Source organism: Neolamprologus brichardi, chromosome 8 (assembly GCF_056152115.1).
Source record: "Neolamprologus brichardi isolate AB-2024 chromosome 8, ASM5615211v1, whole genome shotgun sequence".
NCBI lineage: Eukaryota > Metazoa > Chordata > Actinopteri > Cichliformes > Cichlidae > Neolamprologus > Neolamprologus brichardi.
The window spans coordinates 11,117,051-11,137,862 of record NC_142111.1 but is presented as its reverse complement, the minus strand read 5'-3'; the positions used below and the strand labels follow the sequence as shown (position 1 = coordinate 11,137,862).

The 20,812-nt window shown below is 40.0% G+C and overlaps 1 protein-coding gene across 3 annotated transcripts in view; it reads left to right on the top strand.

The window, feature by feature from the left end:
• ankfn1b (ankyrin repeat and fibronectin type III domain containing 1b) overlaps positions 1 to 20,812 on the top strand; it is a 161,466-nt gene that overhangs the window by 96,859 nt on the left and 43,795 nt on the right. For all 3 annotated transcript variants that reach the window (XM_006808024.3, XM_006808023.2, XM_006808025.2), the window contains one exon: positions 108 to 148. In XM_006808024.3, coding sequence (XP_006808087.1) covers positions 108 to 148 — 41 coding nt within the window. The remainder of the gene's footprint in view (positions 1 to 107; positions 149 to 20,812) is intronic.

Genomic DNA, 20,812 nt, shown 5'->3' with positions numbered 1-20,812 from the left:
ACCATCCCATTGTTTCACAGCATGTACAGGAGACTTCTCTTTGAATCCTTAAAGACAGGAAATCCTTGAAAGCATTTCTGATCTCTCTTTTCTTTAATTATTTCCAGAGTCTGGGCTCAGCTGACCGAAAGGAGAATCAGAATAAGAAGTAAGTCCCTTCATTTACTTCACCTTTACCTGTCTGTACACCATTCCCTCACATCCTTGTGTTACAGATTTCACTTCCAAGATTTAGTTCTTGAAATCAGCACTACTACACTACTACTACAGCACTTTGGACACGTCTAACCACGAATGCAGATTCTGCCGTATGCTGCCGTAAAAATAGAACTTGGTACAATGTGTTACATAACTGACTTTGTCTTAATTCCAAGTGTGGTAAGAACAACATTAGACAGCTGGGTTTTTACTTGTTTAAGGTAATCAGCGTTACTAGACAGTTTCATCAGATTCATTAAGGTGCCAGTAAATCCCTTCATGACTGTGCGTGACCAGTAATCCATTCCACAACAATATTAATTCTCAGTCACTCCAGTTTTTCAGTGTTGTACTCTTTGGATTTTCCAGAATTTAGAGAGGGACAAAAAACTTTCTAAATAAATGTAATTTACGAGAAGGGGAAGATCAGACTACATCAACTGTAGAGCTTCACGTCACCCATTTTCAACAAGTAAACACAGGGAGCGTTATCAGCCACAGGTTCTGCACATATTAGCATGCATCGAATGCAATCACTACTATGTATCTATGTATTTGCCAGTGCATACACCTTCACATAGAAACACATGTGTTTATGCACTTCTGAAGTTACATATGAAACACATAAATATCAGTCAGTATTTGATAAAGAAGTCTTCTCAAATATATCTTCTACATTTTCTAGGCTATTTTTTCCATAAATTATACTTTTGTATCATATTTTCCACTTCAGTAGACTTTGAGGTGTGATTTAATTCATTATAGATTTTATGCATACTGTTTGTCATATCTGGTGTTTGTTGCGTGCCGGTTGTGCCGGCGCTGTGAGCACTTAGTGTGCCGGAGTTGGAGGCATCTGTTGCCAGGAGACAAGCAGCTGTATTCAAGAGACTCATCAGCATGACCATCGCTGGATGTCAAGTGACAGAAGTCTGGCCTAGGCTAAGGGAAAGAGAGCTGCTTGATTTCTACTCTACCGCACACTGATTTATGACAAACAAGCGAATAAGGGGAAGTGATGATAAAGCAGAGTACACGGGGAACATCATGGGCACAGACATCAACATCATGAAATACATGTTTCTGTGCTAAATCTTATCATTAACCTGAGGCACAAACGATAACAGATGTTCATTCTGTCTCAAAAAAAATGTAAGTATGTGACAGACATTGTCTGTGTTGCTGAGTATGTGCTCTTAAATGTTAAACCTGCATTATGTTTTCCTCCTCCGTATTAACGATCATTTCCTTTGTTTTCTGCCTTTTCTTTTCTGCTTCCCATTGTGAATGTGAACATTAGTGTACAAAGGCGCTACCATTAAGCTACAGTCAGGCTTGAAATATCTTAAAACCTCTTTTTCTATAGTTAATTAAACACCATAAAGGACCACATGAGCAGTCATCTCATGTAGATCTTTTGCTAATGTTCTTTTGATTTGCTGTGCTTGTGAAGGGAAGCTTATTGATGTTGCATCACTCAAAACTTCTTTTTATGTGCTTTAGCTGGTAATCGCTGCATCATTTACATGTGATCGAGAACCCTTCTGCAAAGCTTAATACCAGATGTACCAAAATGTCTCACATTACATTAATTTTTATATCTGCTTTCCACAAACTCTGAGGCATGGAGGTTTCTGCCCAAAGCAGAAAAAAATAAAAGTAGTAAAAGTATATTTACTGGCCAATTAGCTGTTATTGCTTTGGTTATTTGCCTTTTCAGTTTTTGGCATTGAAATTGCCAACCATATTAATTGGTTTAGGTCTTGTCTGGACATAGGCAGGTATGAGTTTTGGTGTTTTGTTTTCATGTAATTGGCATTTTAGGTCCCTGAAAACGGAGCTTTTGACAGACCCCTAGATCTGCATGAAAAGCAAAACAAATATTTCATCTTGTGGCGTTACACTTGTGCACCTTATTTGGTATCTGATTTTGCACTATGTTGTTGTTTGTAGGCTTCTTATTGTCCAATAAGCTTTGTGAAAGCTTGTACTATATATAGTTTTCAAAAATTTGGTTTTATGTAACTTGTCTCTGCTCTTCGTGCTGTACACAGACGGCAGGGTGGAATAATAAGGGATCTGAGTTGTGGCATCATAGAGGCTGGGAGACACTTTGGTCCCTTCATGGTGAGAAGAATTTAGAGAGAATTTGATTCGATTAATTCTTCATGGGAGCACGTCATGCAATTGTTCTCATATGTAGGTGATGTAGGAATAACTTAAGATGAGAAGAAAAAAGGGGAAACTCATTCACAAACTATGAGTCTGTGATGTTTTGTTTGGAAAAAAACCTTTGCTTAAATAGTTTTAAAAAAAATACTTGAAACATTTTTATCTTGAGGGTTTTTTTGCTTATATTAAAAGCTTTAATGGAAACGTTGCTTTTTACGGGAGGATAGATATATACAGTGTTGGGAAGGTTACTTTTAAAATGTATTCCATTACAGAATACAGAATACATGCCCCAAAATGTATTCTGTAATGTATTCCGTTACGTTACTCAATGAGAGTAACGTATTCTGAATACTTTGGATTACTTAATATATTATCATGCTGTTTACAACTACGTGAATGTTCTGTTGCTGTGATTTATTACTGTTACTGAAGGTCCGCGGCTCCGAACCGTAGTAAAGGGACCTCTGGCTAATACGGTGGGTTCTGTGTCGGGCTCGTAGCCGAAAACTAGCTTTACTTTGTTGTCTGGGTCAACTTTGCTAGCCAGAGACAGAGAGAGGCGTCTAAAGGCTGCTCCAACGGAACTTATTGTTTTTGGAGGAAAACACGAACACGGTGTACAGTCGAGTCTTAATAGCTTACTTACAACTGGGCTCGTCAGGCTCTCTTCTTGGCTGCAGTGGTTATTATTATATTTACATGCTTCCAGCTCCCGTTTTTGCTCGATGACAGCTCGTACTTTTCCTTTTTCTCCCTCCCTCGCTCACAGACACATAACGGGTATGGCAGTCCATTCTCCCTGCAGCACAGACTACACTGCCTATGATGCTACAGAGCTATGCCTGTAGCATTCTGCCTATTAGCTTAGCACAACAACAACAGGCGCTCTCTCACCCAGGAAACACGCAGAGAGAGAGCGTCACCCTGTAACCATGGCAACCGTAACGCTGCCGCCTGGAACAACAGAACGTAGCTGTCAAACAAAACCCAAACAGGCCTGACCCGCCACAATATGAAACAGGGAAGTACCGCCGTGTAATCCATTTATTTCAACAAAGTAACTGTATTCTAAATACCACCTTTTTAAACGGTAACTGTAACGGAATACAGTTACTCATATTTTGTATTTTAAATACGTAACGGCGGTACATGTATTCCGTTACTCCCCAACACTGGATATATATATATATGTATATATATATATACACTTCAGAGTGAAACACTTAACAGGTCATGATTTCAATGATCTCACGATCCACCGCAGTGTGCCCTACATGCTGTAAAGACCTCAGCCGTCACATCTTTCCATTCCCCCTTTTAGCATTAGTTGGAAAAAAGAAAAGCAAAAAACATAACGAGCAAACTCAGAGTCCACAGATATGGAGTGAATATCCACCGCACGACTCAATCTCATCTCCCAAAGTAATCCAAAGCAAATTCTAGCAGAAACACAATAAGGCATGAGGGTTCCCGCTGACTGACCGACGTGAAACACATTCCTTCATTTTTCCAGGGTTTTTTTCTTTTCACCTCATTCTTTTTTCTTTTTTTCACGTTTCTGAAATCCCCAAGTAAATACATACTGAGGATTATTTACAATAGTGGTAATGGTGGTAAGAGTGGGAGCTAACTCAGCGGGCTGGAGGAGACTGCTGCTGGCTGACTGTCTGAGCTCGGGACTATTTGTACAGTTGATCCAGTGCGAATATGTGCGCGCACATGTTTTTCCTGCGTGTTTGTACCTACAGTATTTATCCAGTGTTGTTTCATTACATGAAAAGGGCGCGCTGTTAGCAGAATTTACACTACTGCGTGTTTGCGTGTTGTATTTGATGTGGTTTGGCTGCAGTGAGGTTGGGTTGTTTGAGAACTTCCCAACAACAGGCTGCCAGGCCAAGGAATGGAGCGGGGAGAGACAGCCATTGTTGTTGGTAAAGCATCGAGGCTGTAATTGTGTGTTTGCATGTAGGTGAGTGTGCAAAGTAAAGAAAGAGAAAGATAATGCGAAGGGAGAGTCGTTAAGGGAGAGCATGATTTAGAGCACTTGAACATTGCTGTTCTACGGAGCAGAGCCTTTTCCATTCTAACTTTCAATACAAAAGCACGCACTCACATAAAAACACTCCATCCTCGCAACCACACCAGCTAAGGGAGTTCTTAGGGAAAATTTCTTTCTGTCATGTTGCACAACAAGGCCTTTACCAAACCTCTCCAACCAGTATTGAAACCACACATCAAAATTTGATCAGCTTTCCCAAAAACATCTCAACACGTTGGATTCTCATAGTTTGCTGGCTTACAACTGCAACCATCATTTCAGGATTAAGCTTTTTTTTCTTCTTCTTCTTTGCTACAAATAGGCCAACGCAGCGTTTTAACTCTGATCACAAATACAAGGTCACTCAAAGACCATCAAGTATTTTTTTCCTCTCAACAGGCGACTTCTGGATTAATTAAAAAACCAAACCGAACTGCATTTCTTACGTTTCTGTTTTCCTATTATGGACGAATTTCCCTTTGTTGACCTTTGACTGAAGGAAAGTAGGATGAAATCCATTCTCCATCTCACCCCTCCCCAGAATGGAAACCATGGTGACCATGATGAAAGCCCCTGTTTTCAGGAATCCCTCATAATTTAGCTGCTGACAAGAAGTAATGTTTTTAGACCAGTTAAGTATTTAGAAGACATTAAAAACCTCCTCAATGACAGTAATTTGAGTTCCCATGAGTACATGGGTATGCAAAAGACTGCAGGACTTGCATAATTATCCTCAAATTGTGACAGTTTCTTAAAATGGCACTCTAGTTTGTGATCTATGTGTAGAGTACTGTGGAAATGTCTTGAACTACCCCACCCTCCATGTTTTTACATTTTGCATTCAAGAAAGCAGACTTTTAAGTATATTTGTAAGTGGCCTTGAGCAACAGTTCTCCAGGCTTCCTGAATCTCTGTCAGAGTTTTTTTTTTGGACATTGGCTGCTTTTTCACTCATTGTCACTCATTTTCTGTCATGATTTATGTCGTTCGAGGACCCAGAGAGGCAGAGCTCCAACAACAAAAGGCAAGTCGTTTATTTAGGCTGTAGCAAGGTCCAGTAAACTAAATAGCAGAACTCCACAGCAAGTCCAAAAGCAAGGCAACAGCATCCACATGAGATCACAGAGGGGAAACACACGGGGTAAGATTACAGACAAATCGACAAAAGACAAGGGGAGACGGGACAGTTTATACATGGAAGGCTAAATGATGAGTGGAATCAGCTGTGAGAAATGAGACGTGAGAATAATCACAAAAAGGTAAGACAATGAGACAGAAGGGAAGTAAAACTAAAGCCAAAACACAGGAAGCGAAGGATTACCGAAGTGTTGCAGGAACAACAACAGAAAGGGGAAACCCAGAGGGGAATAATATCTCTACGAATGTTAAACATTAAGTAGATCAACATGACAAGGAGTAAATGCTTATGATGCTCAGGAATGAATATAAATCAAAATATAAACCATAAATAACCCTAAGAATCTAAACACGAGGATTAACATGGGGACCATGATATGATCTTTGTGCCTGAAAATTTTTTTGTTAAGCCACTTAATGCTGACCTATGAATCATTCAAGCATTAAAGAACAATCAGCTCATGGTATGAATCAGTGTTGTGTCTACATATAACAGACAAAGAGCCCATTTTAAATTGTGTCGTTGGGTGCTTTGTTGCTGACTGTCACAAAAACACATAATTTCTTCCCATTTCTTTAGATCAATATTTGAAAAATACCACACATAACACAGGTCGAAAGGGACAAATTTGTATTTTAGCACCTACAAGGTGATTCCCAAAGAGCTGTTAGCTGAAAACTTGGCATATCTTGGTATGGTGTGCAGTGTCCTTAAAAAAACAGACAAACATATCCAATAAAGACCTGATACAGGATCTGAGAGATCCAAATGGCCCGAGGGGACCCGTCTACTGTTTGCTGAAGCCTCATCAGACCATTTCTGATCAGACCAAGGCTGTACAAAAGCCTTTTTTATGGAAGTGAGACAGGAAGAAAAGGCTGAGGTATGCCAGGTTAGACAAGAACTGGACTGAAAATTGGTGGCAACAGGTGGAGAGATGAATCCACATTTGAATTTCTTGATTCAAATCATCATCATTGTCATTGTTATGTATGGATGAGGTCAGTAGAGAGGTACTACTGACCAGGAGGGAGACAGAGGTACGACAGAGTGTGTCTAAAACCATTTGTAAACACAGTGGAGGCTTTGTTATGGTATAGAGCTTATTTCAGCCAGTGGCTGTGGCAATCTTCATTTTGCACCATGCAATAACATCTAAATGGTCTCTATCAGTCATGGATTAGTCTCCCCAAAGACCGGAGCTCAACATTATCGAAGCAGTGTGGGATTATCTTAACAGAAAACAGAACAAAAGGCAGCCAGCATCCAAAGAAGAGCTTTGAATGTTCTTCAAGAACCCTGGAGAACTATTCCTGAAATGCCTTAAAGAAACGTCAAGAAAGCTTAAATACGAGATTTCAATCTGTGTTGCAGAATAAAAGTAGCTGTACTAAAATTTTCCACCCCGACTGCATGAGTACAGCCAAAATGATCAATGTGATAACGATTATCCGTCACAATAATTCACGGATTTCAGTGAAAAAAGCTGTTTCACATACAAAATACTCATTTCACATCTTCCTTTATCTACAAATCTTTGCATCAGAACAAAACTGGTCCTATTATGTAGCACATCAACAGTCCACTGCTTTCACTTTCACAGTTTTCTACAGTCCTCTTAATTAAAAGCGGTTTGCAGTCAAATAAAGGTGTTTAGTCATCAGATCTAAATGCATCTTCTAGAAACAAAAAATAGACCTTCACACCATGCGTTCTACAAGGTTTGTCTAGTCGTAGATGTTAATATGCATATTTTCCCAGCTTCTATATCTAGCTCTTGCTGCAGTGTGTTAACTATTTACCAGATATAAAACTAAATACATTTATTTTGTAAGTGGAGACCGGAGGAAAAAGTAACTTTGGTAAATTTTGCCTAAATATTTAATCTTTGGTTCTCACAAGTATAGAATTGCTATAAACACACAAACACATGTCTCTCCCTCTTCGAGGTTTCCTTATCCCTTCCAGCATAAATAATCCTCTCAGTCTGCTGGCTCAACCCTGATTGGAATCTCGACGCCATGCTCAATTGTGGGTGGATAGGGAAAAGTGGGATGCCGTGAGCTTGTGTGTCAGTGTTAGGCCTTAAACATGATACTAGCGGGGTGTCCATCTCCAGCAGGCTAGGCCTAGAAATCTTCAATTTACTGTAATTTGTAAAGACACCAAGTCTGGAATACATAGACACTCTGTATATTCACGCTTTTCCAAACCCTCACTTAATTAGTCAACTAGTCAGACATGAGGCTCTGCAGACCCGCAGCAGTGCTCCAGTACTGAATGTAACAGCACAGGGGGTTAAGATACAGGCTCCACAAAGTTTTATCAGCTTTTCTGTGTCTCACAGGAGGCCAGCTGGACTATTATGTGGAGTTTTATATGAAGATTAAGAGGATAATGGTAAGATTCTGTGCAGCATTATTAGTGGGTCATGTAAACTGATGAGGGTGGCGTCAGTAATGAGGCTTACATGTTATAAATCAGATGAAACCAGCTGCTGAGATATGTAAATATTATTATGGTACTGTATGTATTTCCTTGATTGTGTCTCACTAATGGCTGACTGGATCAGTGCCTTGGCTCACGTTGGATTCGGGACACCTGTAACTGGCACAGATATCTGGGGTATTATGAGGTTCGGCTGAGTGTTACCATGTCTACCCAACGTGATAGCCATTTAGCCCAGATCAGTTTCCCCCAAATTATATTCACAATTATCTCATCCCACCTAACCGAGTGCGGGTGGAAAGTGAAAACTGTCTGTGGTACTGTTTGCTTTGCCCGTCCTTTCTCAGTGGCATGGTATTCCAACTACAGACTCTAATAATTTGCTGGCTTCCATGTGCTTGTCAGCTCAACTCAACATTAATTCTACTGCAAATCCATCATCTGTATATCTGGCTGTGTTGAGTCAGCCTTATGCCACACATCAAACAGAGAGGGGGGACACAGAGGGAATGGTATCAAACCCAACACCACAGGGAGCCAACCGAAGTGAAAAGCAGCGCTGGATTCCTCCCTCATTTTTGTCTCCCTGACGAGTTCTGTATGTGCCGACTCTGCGGAAAACAGGAGCGAGAGAGCAAAGTAATAAAAGAAAGACGTTTGAAAAAAAGAAGAAGAAGATGAAACGATGACTGTGACTCAGAGATGTGCGAATGAAGGAATGGAGGGAAAAAAGCCAAGATGGAAATATCTCTGTTTATCGCAGTGGGTGGATGGGCAGCATATGAGAAGATGCACGTAGGACGATAACAGAGTCCCTTCCTTTGGCACGTAGCGTTGTGATTAGATCATTAGGATTTATTTGTCAAGGCAGTGAACTGACTCCTAAAGGCCTCCTCTCTCCTTTGGAACATGTGGGTGCTCGAAGAATTATGCTTCCAAACAGCATATCGCTGTTTTGACTTGCTTGTATAATTCTGACGCATTTATTTAGACAGTTTTATGATGACAACGAAAAGCTATCCAAATTGTATCAGGTAATATTCAAAAAGTTTCTGTGTTATTGCTTCTTATTTATTGACCATCGCAGCTACCAATGGTTGAGCATTACACACAGACAATATAACCAAAGGGAAAGCTTGTTAGCTTGAAGAAATATCAGTATTTTATTAGTGAGACTTCAGTCCAAGTGAAATAAAAGCAGCCCCGACCATGTTAGAGAGACATGCACACAGACTTGGGTTTGGATGGGGATGGTGAGTGGAATACAAGGCGTTCTTTGAGCACATTTTAATTAGCAATGTTCATAGCTTGGCTGTGTTCTTTTATGATTGGACCACTGAAAGCCTTTTTGTTTGCCTAATGAAACACATTGAGGGGTACGTTCATCAATTAAACTATGTTTGTGTATGTGTACGCACTCGCTTATGAGCATTTGAGCTTGCATGCACTTCTTTTGCCTGTATCTCTTGTACTGGTCGGGGGGGCTACATTCTTTTTTGGCGTATTAGTGTTCCATTGGCAGGGATAAGAAGCCATAGCGGGAGACACAGATGAAAGCAATCCTAGCGCTTTGTTTTCCCTACTTTCCAAAATAGTTGTTTTAGGTAGGGAGCCATTGCCCATAATTGCTCCAACAGGGTCAGGTATTTGTCTGTCATGCTCATGATTTACTGTAGTGTCTGTGCCTTAGTAATCTGACATAAGATCAGTGGTTAAGGGCAGCGTAACCTCAGACAGACCACATAGATTGTGTAATGCATAGCATTCTGCTGGTTTCAATGGGATCCCTTTATAAACACATCTCACACAAAACCCTCTTTATGATTTGAGAAGCTATGCAGAGCATGCTTGTCACAATATTTCCCAAATCAGATCTATCAAATATGTAAATAAAACGTGTGGACGGATACAAAAAAACAGTATTTAACAATAATCTTACCAGAGACATTACACGGATGGAGACATTTCAACACATTTTAGGACAAAAAAGGTCTGTGGAAGAATTCCTAATAGCAAAAATGGCACCAAAGAGTCAGTCAACACCTGAAGCAGGAAATATGTGAGACAGTGCCATTGTTGCATTGACTGACTGGTGCAAGGGCACAGGCTTATATAGTAAAAATGTAGTTTTCTGGTCTTAGCATATCCATAGAGATGAGGCAGATTGAGTTGATAAGTTGAATAAAATTACTTTGATAACCTTAAGTCACCAAATTTTTTGGGTGGGGGGATATTGTATCGCTTCCTGATGTGGTGCAGTTATTGATAAACTGAGCTTATTTTTCTCTTTTCTCCCTTCTTCACAAGGGGTTACAACAGCAGATGGATGTGCATATTTGATTTGGCACAAGCTTATACACCGGATGACCTTCCTACCGCAGCCCTTCCAGGGATTTCAGTCTCCCTCTGGTCCTGAACTGGGATTTTTTTGCATGTTAGGCAAATGTATTGACCATGTGTTAAAACATGTTGACACTATTAATGAATTCACCCTTAATTTGACTTTCTAGAGTGGTGGCTTAATGACTCATCAAGGTGGTGCTTATCAAGTAAATAAGGGTAAATTGAACTGACCTGCAGGCAAAGCTCAAAAAGAGGGAAAGCAGAACAGAGAACTAATTTGCTGTACTGATATATCACTAGAGATACATCCACTAAGACCACAGTGCGGTTTATAAATGTGAGCATTTTTAGAGTTATTTTTTCTTATGTACCGCCAGTTATTGCCTTGCAATGTGTCAGTTATTGGGACTTTAAAGTTATGGCATGCTTCTTTTTATTTAGAGAGGGTACATAGGCAAGAGATTTCTAGAAGGAGTTTGATTTTACATTCTTTAGAGGATTCAGATATGTTATGTAAAATCTAAAATTCAAATAGAAAAAAAAACAGTAAAATCATGTTTTCTTTTGGGGATTTTTTTGCAACTTTCAGGCCAACCAGCTTGGGAACTTGGTCGATCAGGTTTGTTTATGTTTATTAATAATTTATAAAGGTGTATTTTTAACCATTAAAAGTAATAAAATAGGTTAATAATGTCTGCACTGTAACTCTACAGTGTTAAACACATTTAAGCTTCATTGATTTTTAGAATTCCATATAGTCTTAACTCTGCTCTCGAATAGTGGGTTACTGAGGCTGTGAGCGGGGGTCAAAGTGCACCGTCTGTAGCTTTGTGTACTCTGAGTGAGAACAATTAGTTCTTTAGCAGAGCTTCTGCACATGAATACCTCTGAACGGTTAATTGCTGCCATGGCAACAGAACAAGAGCTGAAAAGTGGCATTAGGTGAGTTGTTTGCAAGAAAGCAATCTGTCGCACTGACACTATGAATGTGTGTGTAACGGCTGGAGGTGTGCATGTAATCGCAGGTCAACATTTTCTCAGTATCATCACACAAGCCATTCAGTGCTGACAAAAGCACTTTTGTGCTACAGGATTGGGAAAACTTACTGGTGAGTGGATAATCTAAGTCACATTGGAGTGAGGCAGTGGTAGGCTTTCAAATAGGAGGAATATATTATTGGAATGGTTGTCACTGTTGTAGTTATTGAGATTTTTGTGGTAAAAGCAGTTGGGAACGCAGACAAACTGGGAGACTGGATTTTAGTTCCAACAATGTTGCTTCTTAAAAAAGTTGTCTTTGTTCCTACTGGTAGCTGCTTCATCTCAAAATTGAGATTTCTTTAATCAGATTGCATCACCAATGTTTTTTTTCCACCTGTATTTAATTTTTATTGAAATTACATCAATTGTGGTTTCTTCCTATGTACAGGTAGCCACTTGAGGCCAGGGCCTGTACTATTTTAGTAAAAAAATGCTAACATTAGCCAGTTAATGCTTAAAGAACCACCAAGACTAGAATTTTGTCAGCATTTGAGCTTTAAAATTCTCTATATGTAACCAGTTTAAATAGAAAACTGGTGATGGTCATGCGTGCAACGTTATTACGGTTCATTCTGCATCGAGTATCTGGATTTTATAGAAATCCATCACAAAGCTGTTGAAACATTTCGGGCCCATAGTGAACTAGAGGGAAAGCAACAGATAACTGAAAGTGATTAGAACACAATGTCTTCAAGCTATGCATGGCTGTACAAAAATTAATGCCAATCCATCAATATGGGAACCACATGTCATTAGGACTGATCCTCAGGGTAAGGATATCTATAGTGAAGCTTAAAACTGGTAGTTGGCAAGAGATTTCATTAAAATGCAAGAATTTGAACCTAATGTTTTGTGCTAGAAGAAAAGTCAGGGGATTACCAAATTCTTTAGGCTTTATCTTCTCATAACCACAAGTCTCTTTACATTTTCGAGGCCATCCGTCAAACAGTTGTTGAGATGTTTCAGCAACTGTCTGGTAAAGACTCTAATCCCAGAAGGCTTTGGAAAAAGTGAAGGAGGGCATAGATTTTTGGGCTTTTAACTGTATTTTCATAAGATTTACAACTTTTCCTACTGATAATTTTCTGATAACTGATGACCACCTATGTGGAATTTAAAATTTTTTTTACTGAATTACAGAACAGTCTGGGCAATGAGCTACCAGAACATTTTTAATGCACTGATTTCTTACACGTTAACCCCAAAGAGTCACGCTGACAGATTTCTTTGATTTACTAGCACAGTATAAAAACTGAGATGTACTGTAGCTCAAGAATTAAATGTGTAGTTAAATTTTGCAATAGCAGAAAAAGACAACTTCAGTGGTTTGACCCAGTTAAAATCAAAGGGGGCCGCATGTGGTCTACAAGCTAAACTGATTTTGACACCCCTGCATTGCAGGTAAAAGATATAAACTAAAACAGTATATGGGTTGGTATGTATAAAGATAAAAGGGATTCCTCCACCTTCACCTGCTGCACAACAGATTCACATAAAAACGAAAAATAATAACGAAAGAATTCATATGAATATACATATATGGATGCAATCAAAGACTTTCAATTTCAACTTTATTTATATAGCGCCAAATCACAACAAATGTCGCCTCAAGGCGCTTCATAGATACAGAGAAAAGCCCAACAATCATATGACCCCCTATGAGCAAGCACTTTGGCGACAGTGGGAAGGAAAAACTCCCTTTTAACAGGAAGAAACCTCCATCAGAACCAGGCTCAGGGAGGGGCGGCCATCTGCTGCGACCGGTTGGGGTGAGAGAAGGAAGACAGGATAAAAGACATGCTGTGGAAGAGAGACAGAGATTAATAACAGATACGATTCAATACAGAGAGGTCTGTTAACACATAGTGAGTGAGAAAGGTGACTGGAAAGGAAAAACTCAATGCATCATGGGAATCCCCCGGCAGCCTACATCTATTGCAGCATAACTAAGGGAGGATTCAGGGTCACCTGGTCCAGCCCTAACTATATGCTTTAGCAAAAAGGAAAGTTTTAAGCCTAATCTTAAAAGTAGAGATAGTGTCTGTCTCCCGAATCCAAACTGGAAGCTGGTTCCACAGAAGAGGGGCCTGAAAACTGAAGGCTCTCCCTCCCATTCTACTTTTAAATACTCTAGGAACAACAAGTAGGCCTGCAGAGCGGGAGCGAAGTGCTCTAATAGGGTGATATGGTACTACAAGGTCATTAAGATAAGATGGGGCCTGATTATTTAAGACCTTGTATGTGAGGAGCAGGATTTTGAATTCAATTCTGGATTTAACAGGAAGCCAATGAAGGGAAGCCAAAACAGGAGAAATATGCTCTCTCTTTCTAGTCCCTGTCAGTACTCTTGCTGCAGCATTTTGGATTAACTGAAGGCTTTTCAGTGAGTTTTTTGGACATCCTGATAATAATGAATTGCAGTAGTCCAGCCTGGAAGTAATAAATGCATGAACTAGTTTTTCAGCGTCACTCTGAGACAGGATATTTCTAATTTTAGAGATGTTGCGCAAATGGAAGAACGCAGTCTTACATATTTGTTTAATATGTGCGTTGAAGGACATATCCTGGTCAAAAATGACTCCAAGGTTCCTCACAGTGTTACTGGAGGCCAAGGTAATGCCATCCAGAGTAAGAATCTGGTTAGATACCATATTTCTAAGCTTTTCAGCGCCGAGTACAATGACCTCAGTTTTATCTGAGTTAAGAAGCAGAAAGTTAGTGGCCATCCAAGTCTTTATGTCTTTAAGACATTCCTGCAGTTTAACTAATTGGTGTGTGTTATCTGGCTTCATGGACAGATAGAGCTGGGTGTCATCTGCATAGCAGTGAAAATGTATGCTATGTCTTCTAATGATGCTGCCTAGGGGAAGCATGTATAATGTAAACAGAATTGGTCCTAGCACTGAACCCTGTGGAACTCCATAATTAACCTCAGTGTGTGAAGAGGACTCTCCATTTATATGCACAAATTGGAGTCTATTAGATAGATATGATACAAACCACTGCAGTGCAATACCTGTAATACCTACAGCATGTTCTAATCGCTCTAATAGGATATTATGGTCAACAGTATCGAATGCTGCACTAAGGTCAAGAAGGACAAGCACAGAGATGAGTCCACTGTCAGAGGCCATAAGAAGATCATTTGTAACCTTCACTAAAGCTGTTTCTGTGCTGTGATGAACTCTGAAACCTGACTGAAACTCTTCAAATAAACCATTCCTCTGCAGATGATCTGTTAGCTGTTTGACAACTACTCTTTCAAGGATTTTTGATATGAAAGGAAGGTTGGAGATTGGCCTATAATTAGCTAAGACTGCTGGGTCTAGAGATGGCTTTTTGAGTAAAGGTTTAACTGCAGCCACCTTGAAGGCCTGTGGTACATAGCCGATTATTAGAGATAGGTTGATCATATATAAGATCGAAGAATTAATCAATGGCAGGACTTCTTTGAGCAGTTTTGTAGGAATGGGGTCTAAAAGACACGTTGATGGTTTGGAGGAAGTAATTATTGAAGTTAACTCAGAAAGATTAATTGGAGAAAAAGAGTCTAACTTAACATCAATGGTACTAAGAGTAGCTGTAGATAATATTACATCTGTGGGATGATTATTGGTAATTTTTTCTCTAATGATAAAAATTTTATTTGTGAAGAAGTTCATGAAGTCATCACTAGTTAACGTTAAAGGGATGGTTGGCTCAAAAGAGCTCTGACTTTTTGTCAGCCTGGCTACAGTGCTGAAGAGAAACCTGGGGTTGTTCTTATTTTCTTCAATCAGTGATGAGTAGTAAGCTGTTCTGGCTTTGCGGAGGGCTTTCTTATAAAGCAACAAACTATTTCTCCAGGCTAAATGATGATCCTCTAAATTTGTGACACGCCATTTCCTCTCCAGATTACGAGTCATCTGCTTTAGGGTACGTGTTTGAGAATTATACCACGGGGTCAGGTACTTCTGATTAGAGACCTTAGTTTTCACTGGAGCTACAGTATCCAGAGTCGTACGTAGTGAGGAGGTGAAATTATTAACAAGATAATCGACCTCTGTTGGGGTAGCGTTCAGATAGCTGCTCTGCTCTGTGTTGGTACAGGGCATTGACGATGATAACAGTGGCTGGATTATATTCTTAAACTTAGTTACAGCGCTTTCAGAAAGACATCTACTTTGATAAAGTCCACTCTCCACTGCTGCGTAATCAATTATTGTAAATGTAAATGTTATCAAGAAATGATCAGACAGGAGAGGGTTTTCAGGAAACACTGTTAAATGTTCAGTTTCTATGCCATATGTTAAAACAAGATCTAGAGTGTGATTAAAGTGGTGGGTGGGTTCTTTTACATTTTGAGAGAAACCAATTGAGTCTAACAACAGATTAAATGCCATGTTGAGGCTGTCATTTTTAGCATCAACATGGATGTTAAAATCACCCACAATAATTATTTTATCTGAGCTCAGAACTAAATTAGATATAAAGTCTGAGAAATCAGACAGAAACTCTGTGTAAGGCCCAGGTGGACGATAGATGATAACAAGTAAGACTGGTTTCTGAGTTTCACAGCTGGGGTGGACAATGTTAAGCATCAGGCTTTCAAATGAATTAAAAGTCTGTCTTGGTCTTTCATTAATTAATAGACTGGTGTGAAAAATTGCTGCCACACCGCCCCTCGACCTGTGCTTCGAGATTTCTGGTAGTTAGAATGACTCGGGGGTGTTGATTCATTTAAACTAACATAATCATCCTGCTGCAACCAGGTTTCTGTAAGGCAGAGTAAATCAATTTGTTGATCAATTATTAAGTCATGTACTAACAGAGACTTGGAGGAGAGAGACCTAATATTTAATAATCCACATTTCACTGTTTTACTCTTTGGTTCAGATGTGGATACTGTATTGTTCTTTCTTTGTAAATGTTTAAGTTGTTTGTTGCTGGTTTTTAGTTTGTTTTTTGTCTTTTTGGAAGCAGACACAGTCTCTATGGAGATGGGTTTTTGGGGGGGTAGCAGGAGGAGAGAAGCTGCAGAGAGGCGTGTAAGACTGCAACTCTGCTTCCTGGTCCCAACTCTGGATAGTCATGTTTTGAGGGGTTTAATAAATTTGTCGATATTTCTAGAAATGAGAGCTGCTCCATCCAAAGTGGGATGGATGCCATCTCTCCTAACAAGACCAGGTTTCCTCCAGAAGGTTTGCCAATTATCTATGAAGCCCACATCGTTTCTGGGACACCACTCAGACAGCCAGCAATTTAAGGAGAACATGCGGCTAAACATGTCACTCCTGGTCTGATTGGGGAGGGGACCAGAGAAAACTACAGAGTCCGACATTGTTTTGGCAAAGTTGCACACCGATTCAATTGATTTTAGTGACCTCCGATTGGCGTAACCGGGTGTCATTACTGCCGACATGAATTATGATTTTATTGAATTTACGTTTACCCTTAGCCAGCAGTTTTAAATTTCCTTCAATGTCGCCTGCTCTGGCCCCTGGAAGACAATTGACTATGGTTGCCGGTGTCTCTAGCTTCACATGTCTGAGAACAGAATCACCAATTACCAGAGTTTGACCCCCAGCGGGTGTGTCACCGAGTGGGGAAAAACGGTTAGACACATGAACGGGTTGGTGGTGTACCTGGGGCTTCTGTTTAGGACTACGCTTCCTCCTCACCGTTACCCAGCCGTCTTTCCCCAGCTGCTTGGGACCTGCCGGGGAACAGCTAGCGGGGCCTACGCTATCTTCGGCTGCACCAGCTACAGGGGCCTGGCTAGCTAAGGGTGATAGCAGGGTGCAAAGCCGAGTCTCCAGTTCAGTAATCCTGGCCTCCAGAGCTGCAAATATGCTACATTTGTTACAGATATCATTACTGCTAAAGGAGGCCGAGGAGAAACTAAACATCTGACACAATGAGCAAGAAAGTGCAGAAGGGACAGGTGAAGTAGCCATGGTGCTAACGGGTCGGCTACGAGCTAAGCTAGCGAAACAGTACAGAGACAGTGAGTGAATACTTTGGCTATAAATTAGGTAGTGAGTACACAGAAAGTGTGCTTCGGATGAAGCACGTGAAGATTATACTGTGAAAAAAGAATGTATTTAAAAGTTGTTAATTAAACTGCTAAGCAAATAAGCTACTCAGAAACACCACTGTGTTTGAGCAGGAACAGGAAGCGATACTATACCACAGAGCGAGCGAACACCAAGTGACAGCGCCACCGACAGGTCAAAAGGATCACACCAATAGAGACAAGAAAGACAACAATAGAAAAGAAAGCATCCACTGCAGGGGATCCTGTCAGCGCACACATGGTTTTTGCTTAGTGAGTGTTCTGTGTCCATGCTTTACGGAGGCTGAAATAACTCAGTTAGCTCCTCCAAGAAGTTTTTTTTTGGTTGTGTTCGTGTCATTAGACAAGTTTTGAATGAGTTCTGATCAAAGTTTGTAGAGTGGAGTCATGTTAACAATCCAGTAATATTTGGCTCATATCCAAGAAGTTCTTCATTTTTTTTTTTTTTTTTTCTGCCTGTCCCATTTGGTTCTTTAGCCGTCAGAATTGTTGTCTGAAGACCAACAAGGATACCCAATGGATTTATTTTGCCAAATGGATCATCATGGCATTGCCGTATTGGTCCATTTGATCGACCTTTGTTTTTATTATTTATTTTATTTTATTTTCAGTTGTTACAGACGGGACAGACATGAGTGAGGGATAGGAAAGGGAGAAAGAAAGAGGAAGGAAAAGAAAAACAGAAGGGGAGAGGGACAGTGAGAAAGGGGGAAAAAAATATCTCCTGGATCACCTGTTGAGAGAAAAAGAATAGAAAACAAGCAAAAAAAAACCAAAGCAACATACTAAACACAACACCATCGCATTAATCTAGCTAAGTGTAAACAGCAGTAAATACTAAATATTGAATGTTGTTGTGCAGCACGCAGGACAGACAGCGCACAATGTGCTTTGAAGTAGCAGCCAAGAAAGGTGTGATTTAAGTCTACGAACAGTGAGCACCCGTGTGCACACCTGTGTGCAAGACAAGAAGTTCTTCAAAGTCAACTTAGTGCTTTATTGTTTGAAAATGGACAGAAAGCCTTAAAAACTAGAAACTATGATTCTTACAATTGTGGTGCATATTGTCAACATATAGAGAGTATTGTATAAAGATTTTAAAAATGTCACATTTGACCTCTGACCTTTCCTTCAAGGTAAATTATCACTTTGATCTGACGGTCAAAGTTCTTAAATTGCTATATAGAGCTATTAAAACAGTTTCTTATTGCCATGTTATTTTATTATCACTTTTTTATGTACAGTACAGTCACAGATTATAACTTTTTGAATACACAAGAGTTTGAATGCATGTACGATTTACTAAACAATTAAATGAATGCTACACATGGGCTATATACACAGAAATAAAATAATAATTGTGCCAAAAGGGGCAAATAACAAAAGTCTGCACTTAGCACTTGTTCATACTGCACTACCAGCTTCTTAAACTCCAAAAGAGTAGAACAGAACAACTTAAAAGTACATTCTGCCCAAAGAATGAGCTGCTTTGGCAGAGTGCTTCTTGTTTTTCTATGTTCTATGTTTCAAGCAAAAGAGGACTGACACACAGGTATGACGCCATTCAGAAGTTTTCAAAGAGGACAGGGCAGCTCAGCAAGTGCATTTGCGTCATCTCGTTCCTTTGTCTGCATTTTCATGGTCGTGGTATAGATTAAAAATGTCATCGGTTGTGTGTGAATAACCCACCCTCCCCCAGTGTCAATTCTGTAATGAAAAATGATCAATCAAATCATTGATTTTTCTAACTGTAATCAACACCAGGAAAATGAAAGAGAAAATGTAATTCTGATGAGAGGATAATCGACCGGGATATCCTGGGCCTCCAAGGGGATTGCGTCATCGCAGTATGCCTTCTGTGGTGATGTTATCAGGGACAGCTGCATGGGGTGGAGCCAGCATTGACGCTCTCAGGGAGCAAAGGGGCAGCCAGTTGCCAGCAGATCCCCCTCCACTCAGACCCACCTGCTTCGCATGTGCAGTTTTCCTGTAAACCCCTCAAAGGGATTCCCTGAGTCCTCTTCTGTGTCCACTGGTCCCCGTGTCTTTGAAGTCATGATCCTATGTGTTTTCATGGCATTGAAGTTTTTATCCTACGGTCAGTACATGACATGCATTTGATCCAAAGGTTTGTTTGAAGTTTTTACACTGAATTCTTTATGTAAATCACCAAATAAACGTATTAGATCCATGAAAAGTAATTCACTCATTAACAACCGATGATGAGCCAAACCCCTCGCTCCTGAAATCTATTCATAAATCAGAATTTTACAGACTAGTCAAGTCCAAACTTTATGAAAACAGACATCAGCGTCAGTTGTTGGCAGTAGCCTGTGTGCTAATTTAATTAAAAGCCCTTGAAGAAGAAGAAGAAGCCCAGCCTAGCTTAATGCCGTCAATTAGGGGTTTCTCTGCCATATGACTAAAATCCCACACCCCATTTGTGTGATTCATACAGGAAAATATGTCTCTTTGTCTTAGAGGTCAACCAGCTCTTTGGAGATGTTGGCGTTGGGTCAGGAAACAGTAGTTGAGGGTGTAGGAGTGGGAACACAGGCAGTAAGGCTTGTTGTTATTCTACTAGATAAGCCATAGCATGAGGTCATTTTGAACAAGAACTACATTTTCATCTCAGCTTATGGCAGCTGGTCTGAAGAGAAATAACTTGCACAGCATCAGAGCAAATTTTCAGAAGTTGTCTTTAATCAAAAAGAAATGTTTTGCAATTACGAAGGAAAACTTTCTTTGTTGGTTAATGGTGCCTGTCCTGGATGTGGACTGGATGGAATGAGGGGTAACATAACGCTGGTAATTAATTAGTCGCATTAGATGTTTGTCTTCATGTCTTTTTAAAGGCACAATGTGTAGAAAATGCTGTAGGAGAAGAGGTTGAAGAAATTACCCCTTTAATCAGCCCTGAGATGCAGAAATCACTTTCATCTTGGTGTTCATATACTTGAGTTTTAACATTGACATCAGTGTAGAAGACACTGCCAAAGCACAGAAATCTGATCTGCGGGTTAACGTTGGCTTGCAGAGGAGACCGGGCCTCTAGTTTTCGGCATTGCCTAATGGAAGGAAATGTCAAAAAGAGAGTGGGAAGAAGTGTTAAGTGTAGCAAGAGAGTGGTTGTCCATGTTAGGCCAAAATAAAGCCTTAATCATCCATCTTATCTGTTGGCCATGCCGCTCTCCAGTAGTTCCTTTTCATTTTGTTGACTGGTTAAGATGTAAAAGTGATAAATATGTCTATACTGAGGGCAGAATAGACATAAAGTTGTCTCTCGACTCTGACTGGTATACACTATATTGCCAGACGTGTTCACTCACCCATCCAAATCACTGAATTCAGATGTTCCACTCACTTCCATGACCAC